This window comes from Gracilinanus agilis, chromosome 1 (assembly GCF_016433145.1).
Source record: "Gracilinanus agilis isolate LMUSP501 chromosome 1, AgileGrace, whole genome shotgun sequence".
Classification (NCBI taxonomy): Eukaryota; Metazoa; Chordata; class Mammalia; order Didelphimorphia; family Didelphidae; genus Gracilinanus; species Gracilinanus agilis.
The window spans coordinates 342,623,819-342,642,881 of NC_058130.1; the positions used below are offsets into that span (position 1 = coordinate 342,623,819).

Here is a 19,063-nt window from a genome sequence, read left to right on the forward strand (position 1 = left end):
TACCACTGGGTATCTCCTCCTCCTTTTCTCCCAACCCAGCCCAACTCACACACTTGCCCTGCCAACATCGGTGCCTAGAGTTCTTCAGACTATGTGAGAGAAATGTTAACAGTGAGCCCATCCCCTCATTGGTTCATTGGTTAGTCAGCCAATGAGCATTTGTTAAACACTTTCTACATACAAGGCTAACTATAAGTACTAGGAATAAAAAAAAAGGCAAAAAAGAATCTACTCTCAAGGAGCTCACCATCTAAAGGGGGAGACAACATGCAAAGAAATTTGACAATCTACAAGAGATAAATTGGAGATAATCAACAGAGAGAAGGAACTAGCATTAGGTGGGATTACAAAAGACTTCTCATAAAAGGTGGGATTTTAGCTAGAACCTGAAAGTAGTTAGGGACCCCAAGGGGCAGAGATAAAGAGGGAGAGGGTTCTAAAGATGGGAGGCACAGCCAGTGTTTTAAGTACGAGGTATAGGGGGAGGGAGTATCCTGTTGGAGGAACAAGGAAGACCAGTGGCAGAACAGTAAAGTCAGAGCCCAAAGCCTACTTAAAAATCTCCAGGAGTCCCACAATTGAATTAAATCTCGATGGGGCAGAGGAAGAACAGCACCAAAGAAAAAGGGTTTAATGGGTGTTGCAGTGCTGGAGTGGTTTTATTTATTGTTTTCAAAGAGAAAAGCTGAGTGATTAAGGATTGCTTCTGGCCTAAAGTAGAAAGAGAAAACAATTTGCAAGGAAAGATTTGTGTTTACTTATGGCAATATCTTAGATTCATACCCAACTTAGAGTTTTTGTCACAAATGGTCTTTATCCCTAAGAAAACCCATAAAACAGTTGGTCACAGAAGAAATAAAAAGTGGAATGGATGAGTCACAGCCTTTAGTCACATTATAGGACGATATTACAGATGAGTGTTTGTCATATAATAGCTCTTAATGATTTCTATAATTATGTAGAAGAATCTAAGCTGAAGAATACAACAAACGTCTCCCCTTCAACACTTCACTGTTATGTTTCTCAGAAGGCAGAAACAAATGTTTACTCTTCTGTGTATAAACTTAAGTAGGGCTGAAATTTCCTTTTGCATATAGATCTGACGGTGAACTTTCTGGTTCTTATAGTTAATATGAATTTGGCTTCATATTTTTGGCAACTTCAAGGTTTAAAACTCAGTTCGGGGGCAGCTGGGTAGCACAATGGAGAGAATGCCAGACCTGGAGTTGGGAGAACCCGGGTTCAAATCTGGCTTCAGATATTTCCTAGCTGTGTGACTCTGAGCAAGTCACTAAACCCTGATTGACTAACCCTTATCACTCTTCTGTCTTAGAACTGATATTAAGACAGGAGGTGCTATCCTCCAGAGAAAGTTGTTGAAGTCAGATGGATGCAGATCAAAACATATTATCTTTACATCAGTTTGGGGGGTTTTGTTTTTGTATGAGTGTGACTAGTGTGGAAGTAGGTTTTGCATGATAGTAAAAAAAAATTTTTTAAATGAAGGACAAAAAAGTAAAAAGACAAGAGGTAAGGGTTTAAAAAACAAAACAGAACCCAATGTGAGGTGATAGAGAGAACATTGGATCTTGAGTCAGGGATCCTCAGTTCAAATCTCCATTCTGCTGTTTATTTCTGGTATGACTTTGGGCAAGTCACTCTCCAGGCTGTTAGCTGGTAGGGTCCCTTCCAGGCTTAAAATCTATGCTTTTTGTCCTATCTTTAACTAACTTTATTTTTACATTTAAAGTAGTTGACTTGCGGCTATGGTACAAATGCTTGTTTAGTAGAGACATTTGTTAACAGATGAATTTTAGCAGCAACAAAGCAAGGAAACATACATATTGGCATACATAGAGAATAGTTGTGTGGGCAGAGGGGCTGGGAAACTTGGGTCTCCAAGACTCCAGGCCAATACTCTATTCACTCGGCCATATGGGTATCCCTAATAATTCTAGTTTTAATCTGTCATGAACAAAAAAAATGGCAAAAAGAGTAAGATCCATGTAGCCAGTACAACTGTATCAGTGATTTCTAGTATTAAGGTAATCACCCCACTAGTCATTAGCTTAAGTGATCATCAAAGTTTGTGATCCCTAAAGGAGTTGATAATGAATAAGAAAGTAGTTTTAAAAATTGATGGGACATGCACTGATTTCCAGTGATTGTTAATGTCATTTGTTTTGACATCATAGGCATTTCTGTATGTGCACCTTCCCACCTCCTATGTCTCCATTGGCCCTCTGGTGTGTGGGATAGTCTGAACTCAAACTTACTATCTTTATGACCTTGGCCAAGTCAAATTTAAAGAAATCAGAATTGTCTGTTTTGTCTTTTATGAGCATCTCTGTCCCTCTTATTGTTGAATAGCCCCCACTATAGCATATTCATGTGGAAAACTATAGGATGTAGGGTTTTTATATTAGTTAATTTTAATAAACAGTTTGGGTTTTTTTTTTATTCTTTGTGGTGAGGGATGGGCAGGTAAGTGGGACAGTCAATAGAGTGCCAGGATGGAGTCAGGAAACTCATCTTCCTGAGTTCAAATCTAGCCTCAGACATTTACTCACTATCTGACCCCTGGGCAAGTCACTTAGTCCTTTTGGCTTGTCAGAAAATGAACTAGAGAAGGAAATAGCAAACCTCTCTAGTACCTTTGCCAAGAAAATCCCAAATGGGGTCAAGAAGAGTTGGATATGACTGAAACAACTAAACAGGAAAATGAGGAATGGCCCTTTGGGAGAAGAAAATAGAGGGATGCATTGAGAAATGTATGTTATAAAGGAGAAAAATATATCAATAATTTTTAAATCTCCCCTTAGCCACAGTTGTGAAAGGTACCTTTCTCCTTTAATATTCTTTGTGATGTGATTTTATATTTAGGTCATGCATCTATTTGGAACTTATTGTAATTTGCTGGGTTTAACCTACTATTTCTTGTTAATATATTTTTCTTGTTAATAATAGTTAAACTACTATTTCTTGTCAAATTGGATTTTCCCATTAGTTATTATCAAATAGGAACATAAGTTTATAGTATTGGGCTTATCAGCTATTACATAATTATCTAGTCTATTCCACTGGCACAATGTTATATTTTTTTAACTAGCATATTGAAATAAAAGTGAGGGTTTTGGGGATGGGATTGGATGTTATTTAGGCCAGTAGTCAGAAGAGTAACCTGGTTTTGGGAAGCCCACTAAGCCCAGTGCTGGCAGAGCCAGACATTGAGATGACACACACACCCACTAAGATGTTGCATAAAAGTTGTGTTTATTTTTAACAAGGGAAAAGCAAGAAGGTAATTGGACCATTTAAGCTAAAGGTTTCTATCTAAACCCCACAAGATCTAAATGTTGTGTCACCAGGAGTCTTTGTGGATTTAGCTACACTGGGCTCACTTATCTATCTAGGGATCCAGTCCCTAATATAAATATCCTACACTAACCCAAAACAACCCCCTTTTTGGTGGTAATGGAGGTAGTTAGGCAGCTAGGCAGGACAGGGCCCAAGAAGAGGGTTTTGGATCCAAAAGGACCCAAATTCTCAGAGAACGATGGCTCAGCTATACAGGATCACACAAGAAGCTCAGTAGATGTTTCAATCAAGTAACAGGGAAGCAGGTAGGATGGAGAAGTGCAGATATAACACAGCCAGCAAAAGCACGTAGCCAGTTCCCCTCTAGGTAAACACCAGAGAGAGGGAGAGAGAAACTAGCACTAGAATTCTAGAATTACTTACTCTGATTTCCCATGCCTCTGCCCTCTGCAAACACACTTAACTTTACTTATAACAATATGAAATTATTTTGATGACTCCTGCTTCATAATGTAATATAATAAAATAACAATATAATAAAGTCTAGAAATGTTGATCATAACGAATCATTTACATACACATATATTGTAGTCATTTTGGCAGGATTTTATTTTTTAAATCTGCATCAATATTTATTAGTGATATTAGTCTATAGTTCTCTATCTCTGCTTTATCTTTCCTTTGTTATGTTTTAGGATCATATTTGTTTCCATAAAAAGAGCTTTTTTCCTCAGGCATTGAGAGTAATTTTTGAGGCATAAAAATTTAGTACACTTTAAACATTTGATAGAATTTACCTAAAATTTGTGGCAGCAAAGTGGCACAGTTTGAAGACCCCAATTCAAACCCAGCCCAAGTCATGTATTAGCTATGTGATTCTAGCCAAGTCTCTCTCTCTTTTTTTTTTTTTATAGGCATGGTTCTTTCCTCTTTTTTTATATTTATTTTTTAAAAAAGTTAACATGGTTACATAATTCATGCTCTTACTTTCCCCTTCACCCCCTGAGGTCCCCCCTCAATGGCTGATGCGTATCTCCACTGGTTTTAACCTGTGTCATTGATCAAGACTTATTTCCAAATTGTTGATAGTTGCATTGGTGTGGTAGTTTCAAGTCTACATCCCCCATCATGTCTGCCTCAACCCATGCGTTCAAGCAGTTTTTCTTCTGTGTTTCCACTCCTGTAGTTCTTCCTCTGAATGTGGGTAGCATCTTTTCCATAAATCCCTCAGAATTGTCCTGGGTCATTGCATTGCTGCTAGTACAGAAGTTCATTACATTCTATTTTACCACAGTGTATTGGTCTCTATGTACAATGTTCTTCTGGCTCTGCTCCTTTCGCTCTGCATCAATTCCTGGAGGTCTTTCCAGTTCACATGGAATTCCTCCAGTTTATTATTCCTTTTAGCACAATAGTATTCCATCACCAGCATATACCACATTTTGTTCAGCCATTTCCCAATTGAAGGGCATACCTCATTTTCCAGTTCTTTGCCACCACAAAAAACGTGGCTATAAATATTTTTGTACAAGTCTATTTATCTATGATCTCTTTGGGGTACAAACCCAACAATGGTATGGCTGGATCAAAGGGCAGGCATTCTTTTATAGTCTAGGCAAGTCTCTTAACCCTGTTTGCCTCATCTATTTCCTAATCTGTAAAATGAGCTATCGAAGGAAATGACAAACAACTCTACCCCAAATGGAGTAATAAAGAGTCAAACATTACTGAAATGACCCAACAAAAACAACGAGCCTGCAATTTACCTGGAACAAGGGTCTCCCTACTTTTGGTAGTTCACTTATGGCCTGTTTAATGTTTCTTTCTAAAATTTAGTGGCTTAAGATCTCTATTTTTTGTTTGCTTTTGTTATTTTATAATTTTGTAGATAATCATCAATTACCTTTCAATTCTCCATTTTGTTGACATAAGGCTATAGATTTCTAATAATTCTTTTTATTTGCTCTCTATTCATCAAAAATAAACTTTGTTAATTTTTTATTTAGTAATTTGATTTTTCTCTTCTCTTTTTAAAAATCAAGTTAGTCAAAGTTTTTGTAAATTTGTTAATCTTAAATAAGCTGGTAGTTTTGTTGTTCATTTCTGTTGTCTTTTGATTTTAAATTACCTATTCCCTAATTTTAAAGATGTCTTCTTCTGTGCTAATTGCATGTAATATGAATATATTAATATATGGCTTATATATTAATCTTCTCTTTCTAATCAGTAGTGCATATTTTCAGAAATATCATCCAATGATTGCTTTAGCTAAATCCCAGAAATACTGGTATGGTTTTCTTGTATGGACTATTTGTAAGTTAATTACTGCATTCACTGTTTTCTTTTGGAGGAATGATATAAATTCCTCCTTTTTATTAAATGTCCACATTTTTCCATTGGTGAATAGTCTGTTTTTTAGGCTATTTTTGTTTTGGGTTATATTCAGAATATGATTAAGATATTCTTTTTAGAATATGATATTCTACTCTTTTCTGGGATTTCTCATAGATGCCTAGTCTTAAAGGGCTATTGAAATTTTACTTTCCTTTATAGCTATTCTGAGATGTAACTGATATATGCCTTGGTGCTCTAAACTTGTGACTTCTCTCAGATGTTGAACTATCTAATTCTACCCATCTTAACTTTCCCATCTGTTTTTCAGAATTCTGGGCAGTTTTCTTGGTGTTTTTTTCCTTTAAAATAGATTTTGGACTTTTTAATAATGATGCATAATATTTAATTTATCTCTGACCATCCTGTCTTCAAAGTCAGTCACTTTGAATTACATAAAATTCATGTTTTGTTTATTGGTTATTTGTTTTTGAGATTGAATCTCCCAATCTCACCTAGTCTAGAAGTGTAGAGGTCACTGGGTCCCCCTGCTGACTAACACGAGAGCTTTGACCTGCTTCATTTCTGACTTGGACTGATTCTCCCCTTATTAGGCAGCTTGGTGATCCCCATTCCTGGGGCTCATCATACTGATACTAAACTTAGTTCAGGCACCTGGTCAGCTTTGGCCCTCTTTTAGCTCAGAACTCCTGAGCTTCAAGTGATCCACCAACCTCAGGCTCCCCAATAGAAGGGATGAATAATGTGCATGCCCATATCTATCCTTTGTATATTTTTAAAATTGCATTTTATATATATTTTACTCAATTTTCTTCTACTTTTACATTTTTGAGTAATAAATCTCTTATTATCTTTTTCAGTTCCTCTCTTATTTTAAAAGAATCTCCATCATATATTCTAAATTGCCTATTTTGTTGTTTTATTTATTCTTTCATTGACAGCTCTGATTTCCAATATAATTTTCATTTTAATATATACTTAAGTTTTTTCTTTTTCTTTTACGCTATTCCAAAGTATCTTACTCTTATTCAGTCGTCTTTGAGATATACAAAAGATTTCTTGTATTGCTATCTTTTTTCAGTAGTAACTTTTTGTCATTTGTGTATGTGTGAGTGTGTGTGTGTGTGTGTGTGTGTGTGTGTGTGTGTGTGTGTGTGTCCTCACCGTGAGTTTTTCTGCTTAGGATTTGGGCTTATTTACCCAGCCTTTCTCTGTTGGCCATTTTTGCCTGTTAGCATTTTTCTTCTATCCCCAGTGGTTCGGATCAGACTTTCTTCCTTACTTTTTCACACCTCCTCTTCTCACTGATAATTCTGCATACATTTTCTTCTGCTCAGACCCCTGAGGCTATGTGGGATGAGCTATTTCCATTCTGGGGGTATGGGGATACAGCTGGGTCCTTGTACAAACTCTAATGGGACAGAACTAAATTTGTAGTTGTAGCCCATCCCACATACCCCTGCATGCCACAGTTTTACCCTATTTCTGTTGAGTGGCCATTGTTCTTTTGAATGATGTTTTCTATTAATCATTGTCAGATTCTCTACATGAAGAGATTGTAGGGAGCACCAAAGCTGGAAGTTAAGTTGTTTGGCTCTACATCATTCAGCACATAAGAGTAGTGAGTAGTGAAAGTGAGTGGGAACTTCAGGCAATTGGATCTTCTGCAATTATTTCTGAAGGTGATGTTGTTATCATGTATAGAGATGTAGATACCTTCTGTTCTTGCTTCAGTCCTAATTATAAATTAATTGCATTTCTTATGGTTTTGAAGTTGGCAGGGTACAAAAGTTATGCTGAAAACAACTTATCCCCCCCCCAATCTTTCTAAGTGATCCCTTGGATTGAATTCTTTAAAAAAAAAAAAAAGAAATTCATAAGCTGATTTCCATATTCTCAAAAAATTCCCTTATCTTCTGTCTTAGAACCAATACTAAGTATCCATTCCAAGGCCAATGAGTGGTAAGGACTAAGCATTTGGGATTAAGTTATTTGTCCAGATTCCCACAGCCAGGAAGTGACTGAGGCTTATTTGAACCCAGGACCTTCCATCTCCCCAGACCTGGCTTTTCATCCACTGAACTGCTCTCTCTGAATGCTTAAAAAATTGTTTTTTTAAAAAAGAGTACACAATCATTTCCTAATAACTAGCTCCCATAGCAGCAAAGAAACTGAGGAACCACTCCTGTAGCAAAGATAATAGGTTAATTTTAACAACTATAAAGCAACTACATCTAGCAAAAGATTATGGACCAATAATCTCCCTCTCTATGGAGGAAATGTGTCTTTTATCAAGGGTTTTCTGACTGCCTATATCATTGAAACTAATGAACTTTAGGGAGGTTTTTAAGAAATGCTCTGCATCTATGCTCATATCGATATTATATTTCAGGTTTTTTAAACAATATATTGATTAATAAGAGCCGAAGGAATGCAACAATAATATATCGTCTTCTCAAAACACTTAAGTATATTTATGGCAACAAAGGCTGAATCACTATATGTCTAGAGATTTTTAAAACTAAGCTAGATTTGGGACAACTAAGTATCTCAGTATATTGAGAGCCAGATCTAGAGACAAAATGTCCTAGGTCCAAATCTGGCCTCTGGTACTTCCCAGCTGTGTGGCCCTGGGTAAGAAGAGTCTAGCCCTTGCCACTCTTCTGCCTTGGAACCAATACTTAGTACAGATTCTGAGACAGAAAGTAAGGGTTAAAAAAAATCAAAACTATGCTGGGTTGCCAGTAATTGAGATGTTCTGACCAGAAGCAGAGGGGCATTGAATTAAATGACTTCTTGGGATTCTTCCTTTGCTATGGTTCAGTGAGTGTCTAAAGGTGACATAGGATTTATAATTCTCTCTATTGGTTGCCTCTTGCTTCTTTTCATATTTGAGTCAGCATACATTCTCAGAAAGCCTTCTTTGAAGAGATTTGGGAATAATGGAATTTTTTAAAAGAATTAAGTAAAAGCAGTGCTTGCAATGTCTCTTTATTTTCTTTTTAATACTTTGTTTTATTTTCAACAAATTTAGATACACAAGATTCACCGGGATTCAGGAGACAAGTCTCAGTCAGGTGAGACCATTGTAATAAATTTTATACCTCTCTATCCTATAGCAGGTAATCTAGTGGGAATGAACAATAATCAGACTTTCTAGTGTCTAGAACTATAATCAGTTTCTAGTGAACAGGGAAGGGAAGGGAAGGGAAAAAATTCTCAAGGTATCTGAAAGAAGATACAGTATAAACTAATTGGACAAAATCAGAGATTTTATGACTACTCCCCAAAAAGGCAATAAAAAAATTTAAATAACTACCAGTGACCACTTTTCATCTCTGTGAAATCTATTTGGATATCATGGATTTCCTTAATCACCATATGAAATTAGAACAGATGGGCTATAACAAATAATGCTTTAAAATATAACAAACCACATAACTATGTGAAAAGGACAAAAAATACAAGATACTGTTCTGTTTAAAGTTTGTTGATCCACGTAAGGTATTGATTTATAGAGCAAAATGCAATCTTTACGGATATCCTATTACAAGATTCATTGACAGATGGAACAGCAGAAATAGCTTCGATGACTTTTTGATTTTCAGTATCATGAAATACATAAAACAGAGTCAAAACTTACCAAAAATGTTCACCACTCTCATGGAGGATGTCTAGAACAGAACTCAAGTGCATTTCGTATAGATGGTAAAGTCCACCATTTGCCACTTTTGGTAAAAGACTTTGTGGTGATTACAATGAGGTTTAGAGCACTAGAGGCTACTTAATGAGATCCATAATTACTCAAAAGATTTTGGTCTAACAATCAAGGAAGAGAAAACAAAGTGTATGAAAAAAATGTCTTTTGTCCACATGTAATACACAATATATTCTCTTAGATGGACACCAATCTGAGCAATCAGTTGGATCAATAAATGAATAAGAGGAAGATTGCATTTGGGAAGCTGGGTAGCATTTTTGCTACTCAATTTTCTCCCTACAGCACAAATCCAGATTTTAATTCCAATATCTTTTTGGTGAATATCTGACCTCAAAACATGGACTCCCATAGCCTTTGAAGAATCAAAACTGCAGCTGACTGAGTGGGCAATGGTAGCATGTATGGTGGGTATAAATGTAATAATAAATAGTACTTTACCAGTGATAATTGCAGGCAAGCAATAACATGAGACACCCCAGGAAGGGTATGAGCAGAAAAGAAAATGGGCCAATGACTGTGATAACTAACAAGTGGAAAATAGGAATTTTTCTTTGGTAACCTCAAAGTGTTAAATGACCTAGAGAAAGGGGGCAATGAGGTAGCACAGTGGATAGAGAGCCAGGCCTAGAGTTGAGAGGACCTGGGTTCAAGTCTAGCCTCAAACATTTCCTAGTTGTGTGACCCTGGGGAAGTCACTTAACCCTGATTGCCTAGCTCTTGTTGCTCTTCTGTCTTAGAATTGATACTAGGACAGAAGGTGAGGGTTTTATTTTTAAGAAAATTAGAGGAAAAGCCTTCAGTGCATTGAATGAATTCTATATGAAGGCTTTATGGGAGAACATTTAAAAGAAAGGACACTTAAAAGAGACATACAGGATGAAAAAAAGATTCCCCATTGAAGGGAATGCCTCTACCAATGAGAATAGATTTTTGAAAGTATTAAAATATATTTTTGGCAGGTGCTACTGATAGATAATAAGTTGGGCTATGAATTAAACAAAAGGAAAAGAGAAGGATAGGTTGATTTGGGGAAATGAATATATTTCTTTCTATTATCTCAGAAATTTGAGTCCCCCAAAAACCCATTTCTAACACTATTTTTCTTCTGGTAATGCTATCCTGTGGTGAATCATGGGACACCACAATGTCTAAACAATTAAAGTTGCACTTGACCCAAAGGGAAATATAAAGAAACGTGGTATATATAAATAAGTGGCAGAACAGTATTTATGGTGACATAATTGAGATCACATGTAAACAGAAGAGGAGGTAAAATGTAAGTGGAAAGTGGAAAAGTGTAATGACTTAACAGGCTGCACCAACTCCTTAAAATATAGTTTTTTTTTCTTAAAATAAAAGATCTCTAACATGCTGGGTGGATCCCCCTATGAAAGATTATGGAATGACATGGAAAAGAATAATATAGGAAATGGTATGGACAGGTGGCAGTCAGACTGATGGAGAGGACATTGGCACTGAGAATCAAACATCCACATGTGAAAGGAGTTGCACTGGCTCTTAGCTTATGAACAGCATTTCTAAATCATAAATATTCCTGTACAATGGAATTTTTACATTCAAAGAATAATGTCTTAATCATACTAAATATTTCTTCAACAGTATTAATAGAAACAATATTAAAAAGATTAAATATTAAAAATTAAAAAGAAACAATAGTATCATTATATAAATAACAATACTGAGTGTTTTTGTTACTGTTTTAATCTTGTGTTTTTGTTACCGTTTTAAGAGTACACGTTTTATTGTTTCTTAAAATTATTTTAGAGACATAAAGGAGACAAAATTTTAAGTGTTCAGAGGACTATATTTAAAATTTTGCCTGTGAAAACACTGAGAACTAATCATTCTCCTAATCTGATTATTTTACAGAGTCTCATTCATTTAGATATAAGAACAGGAGGAAAGAATCTATTGATGTTAAATCAATAACATCTCGAAGTAGTGATGGTAAGAAAACTTCCTAATTCATGTCTTTGTTTTTTAAATGCAGAATAGAAAACTGGCCAACATATAGAACAGAGCTAAAATAATCCGAAGGAAGTAGGAAGCTCACATGTGTTTTGAGGGTTTCAAAAATAATAATTTATGAGGTTTCACAGTATTTCTCTTCTAGATGGATAGGCAATGAGGATAGAATTCTGGTCTTGGAGTCAGGAGAAACCTACATTCAAATTCTCCTTCTGACACTTAATAACTGTGTGATCTTGAGCTTAACCTGCGACTACTAGGCAAATCCCTACGACAAATCCTAAGGTCATAGACCACTCTTTGTGGGGACTGGAATAACTAGTCTTCTGAGAATTAAATCTCATTAAAACCCATCTAAAGGCAATTTAACTAATGCTTACGTCATATGAACTCCTATATGCATTTTGGGTTTGGGTCTTTTGTTGCAAAAACTTAGATTTAAAGGAGTAAGCTTATGAGAGCCACACTCAGTATAATTTCTTCTTTATAATATTGTTTGTTTATCTTAATTCATTTAGGCATATTTTTAAAAAGCCAACTTTTTTTCTATTTCCACCTGCTTTCTCTTTTCTCAACATCCTTCTCTCTTTCTATATAACTGTTTATAGATTTTGCAAGCATGTCATATTGTGAAATCAAACATCTGACAAGTAACAAATGTTTCCCTGTGTTTGAGGACTAATAGTTGCTTTTTTATTGGACACCTCCACTAAGCTAACAAACACTGGAGTACTTGAAACAGAGAGGAGATGGACATTTAAAGAATGTATTTCACCTTTAGATCAAACCACGTTTAACTTCCAATAAGAACTTCTAATTTAAGTAAGGTTATGACTTAACCAGGTTCTCACTACTAGTATATGAAACAATTATCCATAAGGTTAGATGGAAAGACTCGAGTCAGAAGTCATGAGACTTTAATACTGGCCTAGCTTAACTATAGCAGTGTGACAGATTTAGGAAAATAGGAGTAGGAAGTCGTTCTAGGGAAGACGTGATGAGTTTGCATTTAGACCCTCTGAGTTTGAAGGGTAAGCTCCTTTACCTTTGGGTATATGGGTATATGTGTATGAGAGAGACAGACAGAAAGACAGACAGAGACAGAAGTAGAGGTAGAGACAGAGAGACAAATAGAGGCAAAGAGACAGAGACAGACAGAGAGAGGCACCTATGGTGATATAATTGAGATCGCATAATCTGTGCCCCTCTGGTCAGGGATGGTCTCATTTTTGTCTTTGTATCCCCAGTGTCTGGCACGCAGTAGATAATTAATGAATAGTTGTTGATCAATCAAGCCACGATGAGATGTCCAGAAATATTAACTAACTTGCCCAAGTTCACATAGCAAGTCCAATACTAAAGAAACTGAGAATAGGCTCAGGTTTCCTGATGGACAGTCTAGTTCTCCATCCTGGACTGGTCTTCGTTTTTGAGTAGGAGCACCTTTGAAATGACACTGGAAATGAGATCCACCTTTTAGAAACACTTTGTAGGCTGAAATTGGAATAGGTTTATGGCTTTTGCATACTGGAACTTTAGCATGGCACAGTAGGCTAAAAGAATGGGTATTGTCTGAAAAATGGCCCTGTTAGTAATTCTATTATGCCAAATGTCCTCCTACCGCTGTCATCCATTCTGCACAAATCTAGAGTTCCCTGGCTAGACTTGTGCAAATGATGACAGGATTTCCAACCATTCTGGAATAAGTGATGAGTGAATCTGATCTTTTTTTGAAGAACAGTATGGTGGTCCCATTGAAGGCAATGTTGGGCTCTTCCCTTGAGGGACCTCATCAGAAGCTATTTCTGTCTGAAGCTTTCAGCTATCTTCTGCCACCAGAATTTAGTTCTTCTGCCCTTTTGAGAGTGTGTCCTTAAGAGCACTGTTGTTATAAGAGGTGACCAACACTAACAAGGCCCAGAAATAACTGCAGATATCGTGTCTTGGCAGCACCAAGTTTGCAGAATCGTCGTTATCCATCTATGGCAAGGATCCATTCTATGACCATTGAAGCTCCAATCACAAAGGTAAAAAGTTATGGCTATTCTTGGTCTTTAAGCAAATAATTGTTCGTCTCTCTGTGTATGTGTGTCCATGTGTGTGTATATATATACATATACATATGTGTGTGTATGTATATACATACATATATATATATATATACACACAAAGATGGCTATCAAGATAGTCATGAGGATGGAACCAGATTTCAGTGAGTGACGGAAGATGAAAGGAGTGAAAAAGGAAAAAGATTTAAGATGAAAGTAAGTTTGTTAACTATGGAGCTGGTATTCCAGGGACCCATTAGAATAGATGGGTAGGTCTAGAGTATTACATTGGAGGAGGGGATAAGTGTTTGAGAGGGATGAATATAAGGGGGCAGATTTAAAATAGGGTTTATACAATGACAGCAAGGGGTTCAAATTGCTGGGAGGGGAAAGATGGTCAAGTGATGGTTTGCTAAACATTGAGGAATGAATTGAGGCAGAAATAAGATTTTTTTCAGGTCCAGGAGTCAATGTACAAGATTTTCAAGGAAACATATACTTTTACCGAGATCCAGATATCTACATAATTAACTCATATTCTCTCCTTCTCTCCCTGCCTTCCTTCCCTTTTCCTCTTCTTTCCTCCTCTCCCTCTCTCCTCCCTCCCCACCTCTCTCCTTCTCCATCTCTCTCTATCTCTCCCTCTCCCTCTCCCCTTCCCTCCCTTCTCTTCCCCTCTCCCTCCCTGTGTCTCTCCCTTCTCCATCTAGGTCATTAATATAATCAATGCTGCCCAAGAGAATAGCCCAGTAACTGTAGCAGAAGCCTTGGACAGAGTTCTGGAAATTTTACGAACCACAGAACTATACTCTCCACAGCTGGGCACTAAAGATGAAGATCCTCACACTAGTGATCTAGTCGGAGGACTGATGACAGTGAGTAATGATGGAAAATCAAACGTTTGGAAACTTCATCCTGACCAATTTTGTCAAGTACAAACTGGTGCCTGCTGTCATAGTTTGCAAAGTTTATGGTACTTTATATATCTCCATAATTGTCATTATTGTAGGCAACTAGTGCCTCTATGGACAAGGTTCTAGGCGTGGAGTCAGGAAGACTTGAGTTCAAATGTGTCCTCAGACACTTACTAGCAATGTGACCCTTAGCAAGATATTTACCTTCTTTTTGCCTCACTTTCCTCTACTGTAAAATGGTGATAATAATAGTGTCTACCTCTCAGAGCTTTTTGGGGATCAAATAAGATAATATTTGTAAAAATCTTTGCCCAGCGCTTGGCAAAAAGTAAATACTATGCTTGTTCCCTTCCCTTCCCCATTATATAGGAATAATTATCATTATTGCTATCATTATTTTATTATTACTTTTCTATAGCATCATGGTAGCAATAATGACTTGTGTACCAGGAGAAGACAATGATATTATTGAGGATACATGTGATTGGTTGATGATGATGTGGGTTTGTCATATAATACAAGTATGATTAAAGAATAAGAATGGCTCATGTTTAAATTGTGATTTAGGAATCACAAAGCACTGAAGTAAGAATTGGAGAGAAAACAGAGGGGAAGCTCAAATAGTACACTGGAATCTGCCAAACTATGGGCAGGAGGAGGCAAAGATGGGGAAATAAGAGGCCTCCACTCTACTGGATAGAGGTTTTTTGAAGGAGTTATGGAAAAATATAAACAAAAGTTGAAGATAATGAGATGGTATGGAGGACTTCCATTCTGCATCACTGGAGAAAGTACTTTCAATGATAAAATCAAAGAACTATTTTGATTGTGTAGTCATCTTGATTTTCTTTCCAGTTCATTTCCTCAAGTTAATAGGCCAGGTAGTTGCCTCTGACCATTCTGTGGCTATTGTTCTGATCTGGTCCGGACCTCTTTGTTATTCCTAAACACCAAAGAGCATCTTTCTAGAGTACGCTAGGTTGGAATTTTGAGGGAGAAGAGATGACCTAGAAGAAGAATGCTATGTAACAAGAATACTTGCTCAGCAAATTCCTGCTACTCACAGTATCTTTCTTTATTCCAGGATGGCTTGAGAAGGTTGTCAGGGAATGAGTATGTGTTTTCCAAGAGTAAGTTTTCATCTAACTTATGTCTCATTTTACTTGATATTTCCAACTTTCTTCAGGTCATGTGCCAACCTACCATATATGACTTATTATTAGTATTGGTTTATCTAGTAGAGAAAGATAAATTAGTCTTTTTCCACTAGGTTAAGTCATGGAACATACATGTACTATCAATAATTTTTAAAATTCTCCAAGTATGTTTCAAGTCCTTTGGTATTTTTTCATGAGTCACAGTGACATTTCAGCTTACATTTTAAAAAGTCCAGATTTTCTACCTTTCACCTGATTAGAAAAGAAAAGGCTTTGCTCAGTTATTTTTACCATGGATCAATTAGTCAGGGTTCTTTTTTTTTTTAAATGAATAAATAAGGATGACTTTTTACTTCAGTGACCTACAATCCATTCATTTCAGTTGAGGATGTTAGAACCATCCCTGTGTCCTTGGTTTGTAACTGGGTTTTCTAATTAAAATCATTGATCTGAGAAATGTCAAAATCACAAATCCAAGAAAGGACAAATTTCTATTTGCTATATGGATTTTAAAAATCAGCTAGACTGACCTATGTGCTTTAAATATTCAAGCTTAATAATATAGGGTAAGAGTTTGTAAAATTAAAATTTCATACTTTCATGGTCCTAAAGATATTATGAGAGATAAAAGTAAATACTCTATGGTGCTCTCTTAGGTTCTAAGTACATAATTAACATGCCCTTCCTACCCTCTCCCATCTATCTCAGAAGGCCACAATTCCAATTCAGGTTCTCATTGACTTTCCCCTAGACCTATGATGGGCAAACTTTTTAAAGAGGGGCCAAAGGAAAGGAAATGCTCATCTGTCAGTCTGTTTCTCAGGCAACTCTTTTGAAGTTTCATTGTATTGTATCCTACTCATTGTATTCGTCAGATTAGGAATAATGTCCCATAAGGCCAGATAGAACATTTCAGGGGGCCCATATGGCCCACAGGCTGTAGTTTGCCCATCACTGACCTAGACTATTTCACAAGTATCTTCATTGGTCCTCCTGCCTCAACTCTCTCCCAACATCCTCCACACAGCTACCAATGTGTTTTGTTTTGTCTTGTTTTTTCCTCAGTGTGGCTCAATCATTCCCCTCTCAAAAAACTCTAATGGTTTCTGATTGCCTTTAGAATAAAACACTAAACTTCTCTAGTCAGCATTTCAAAGCTTTCCCAATCTGGCTCCATCTATCTTTCTAGACTGATTTCAATTGCTATTCTTCATTAGAGTTCCTATTTCCATCCAAATTGACCTACTTGCTTTTTTTCATACATGCCATTCTATCTCTTTCCTTACTTTTGTAATCTCCATGTTTGGAGACCTGGGCAGCTGAGTGGCACCGTGGAACTTGGGCCTAGAGTGAGGAAGTCCTGAGTTCAAATCCTAACTGCGGGCATGTCACTTAACTTTGTTTGCCTCAGTTTCCTCATCTGTAAAATGCGCTAGAGAAGGAAATGGCAAACTACTCCAGGATCTTTGCCAAGAAAACCTCAAATGGGATCCTAAAGAGTCAGACAAAACTGAATGACAACAACATACCTGGAGAATCCTTAGTTCCTTCCAAGGCTCAGCTCAAGTACCACTTTCTACAGAAAGTCTCCGTTGTTGGTCTTTGATGTACATGCTCAATCTTCTCTCTACTTCCCTAGATTGCTTTGTATATATTTAGTCATTTGTATCCATATTGTTTCCCATTCCTCTCCCTTTCCCCCACACAGTCAGATAGAAGCTCCTTAGGGTCAGGATTGTTTCATCCTTGTCTTTGTATTCCCAACATCCAGAGTCGTGTTAACCCTACAGAGTAGTGGGTATTGAGTATGTGTTTGCTGAATTCGATTAAATCGTTTCTGTAGATATGCACCACAGCCACAGTCATCTTTCACTGCCAATCACAATCAATGATGTTCCACCCTCTATTGCACAATTACTCGATAATGAAGAAAGCTGGGACTTCAACATCTTTGAATTAGAGGCTGTGACACATAAAAGGTACTCGGCACATTTGGGGGCAGGGGTGAAGGTACAGAGTCTCCTAGTTTAAATTTTGAAGTTCAAGGGGTAAAGGCAGGCTTCAGTGACTTTGCCTTTTCAGCACAGATTAAGGGGAGGCATAAAATGAGCATATAGGCTCTAGTCATTGAGCATGACCTTTTGTGGGGAAATAACCCTAGGGGATCAGGCATGGGATAAGGTTGATTGGAGCTCAAGAATGAAGTAATGGGGCTAAATTTCATTCCAAGATCTCCTAGGATAATTTATTACTGCTCATGTAACAGGAATGTACCAGGAAGGTATAAATATTAGGGACTGAGCTAAGTGCCAAATTTATTAAAGCAACAAAATATTTAACTGAATTTGTGGGCTCAGGGAATTAGAAGATAGTTTTTTTTATTAGAGTAGAATGGCTTAAAAGTGGGCCCGCCTGAAAGTAAAGAGAAAGATGAGATGATTTCTTAAGATCATTTCTAGCTCAGGTTCCTGTGAAAGGATTATTCCTCTTCAAAGAGGTTGGCCTGGGACTCATAGATATTTTGCTAGGCCACTGAAAAATAATTTGGAAATCCTGGTGACTCTAAAATTTACAAGATCTCAGATTTATCATTCTCTTTGTTTGGGAGTACTTTTGATGGATCCACAGGGGAGAGAACAAGGACAGAGATCCAAAGACTTGCCATTTGTCACAGTTATTAAAGTTTCCGATGAACTGGAGATAGCCTGGCAATGCTTTGGGTTGACTGCCATAACGCATCTGTTTAGGAATTAGTACTGAATTTAAGAAGAGGCTGCCAAGAAAATTCTTTCTATTTTCCAAAGATGCATTTTACTTCTTGGACATGTAAAATTGCAGGGCAAGAGGGTTGGGAAAACAGAAAAAATGCAATTGTTCTTCCTTATCAGTAAGAGAATTCTTTTTTTTTACTTCTCCAGACCATTGGTTTACCTAGGGCTAAAAGTGTTTGCTCGTTTTGGCGTCTGTGAGTTTTTGAACTGTTCAGAAGCCACTCTTCGGGCCTGGCTCCAGGTGATTGAAGCCAATTACCACTCATCCAACTCTTACCACAACTCTACCCATGCTGCAGATGTCCTGCATGCCACTGCATTTTTCCTTGGGAAAGAAAGAGTGAAGGTAAAATTTTCAGTGAACTCATGGACAAACTTAGATTAGACACTGTCTTAATTAATATCTGAGGGAGACTATTTTACTATCATTCAACTCTACATTTCATTTTGTCAACAGTCTGCTTTTGTTAAATTAGCTACTTGTGTATCTGTAAGTAAAGGGAAGGGAATAAGCATTTATTTAGCACCTACTATGTGCTTGGCACTGTGCTAAGTGCTTTTACAAATATTATCTGATTTGATCCTCACAAAAATTCTCCAAGGTAGCTACTCTTATTATCCCTATTTTACAGTGAGGAAACTCAGACAAAGGCAAGTTAAGTAACTTGCCTGGGGTCATACAGCTAGTAAGTAAAACATGAGTTAGAATTGTATCAGATTTGACCATCTATGTATATATCATGTATATTATGTTATATTATGGCAGGTTACAGTATATTATGTTATATTGTGG

At 36.9% G+C, this 19,063-nt stretch overlaps 1 protein-coding gene across 1 annotated transcript in view; it reads left to right on the forward strand.

Annotated features, from left to right (window-relative positions):
• PDE8B (phosphodiesterase 8B) overlaps window positions 1–18,655 on the forward strand; it is a 300,459-nt gene extending 281,804 nt beyond the window's left edge. The window contains exons 11-17 of the mRNA XM_044680884.1: window positions 8,705–8,747; window positions 11,282–11,359; window positions 13,331–13,407; window positions 14,139–14,303; window positions 15,427–15,472; window positions 17,343–17,478; window positions 18,418–18,655. Of these exons, the coding sequence (XP_044536819.1) occupies window positions 8,705–8,747; window positions 11,282–11,359; window positions 13,331–13,407; window positions 14,139–14,303; window positions 15,427–15,472; window positions 17,343–17,478; window positions 18,418–18,655 (783 nt within the window). The remainder of the gene's footprint in view (window positions 1–8,704; window positions 8,748–11,281; window positions 11,360–13,330; window positions 13,408–14,138; window positions 14,304–15,426; window positions 15,473–17,342; window positions 17,479–18,417) is intronic.
• The last annotated feature ends 408 nt before the right edge of the window (window positions 18,656–19,063 follow it).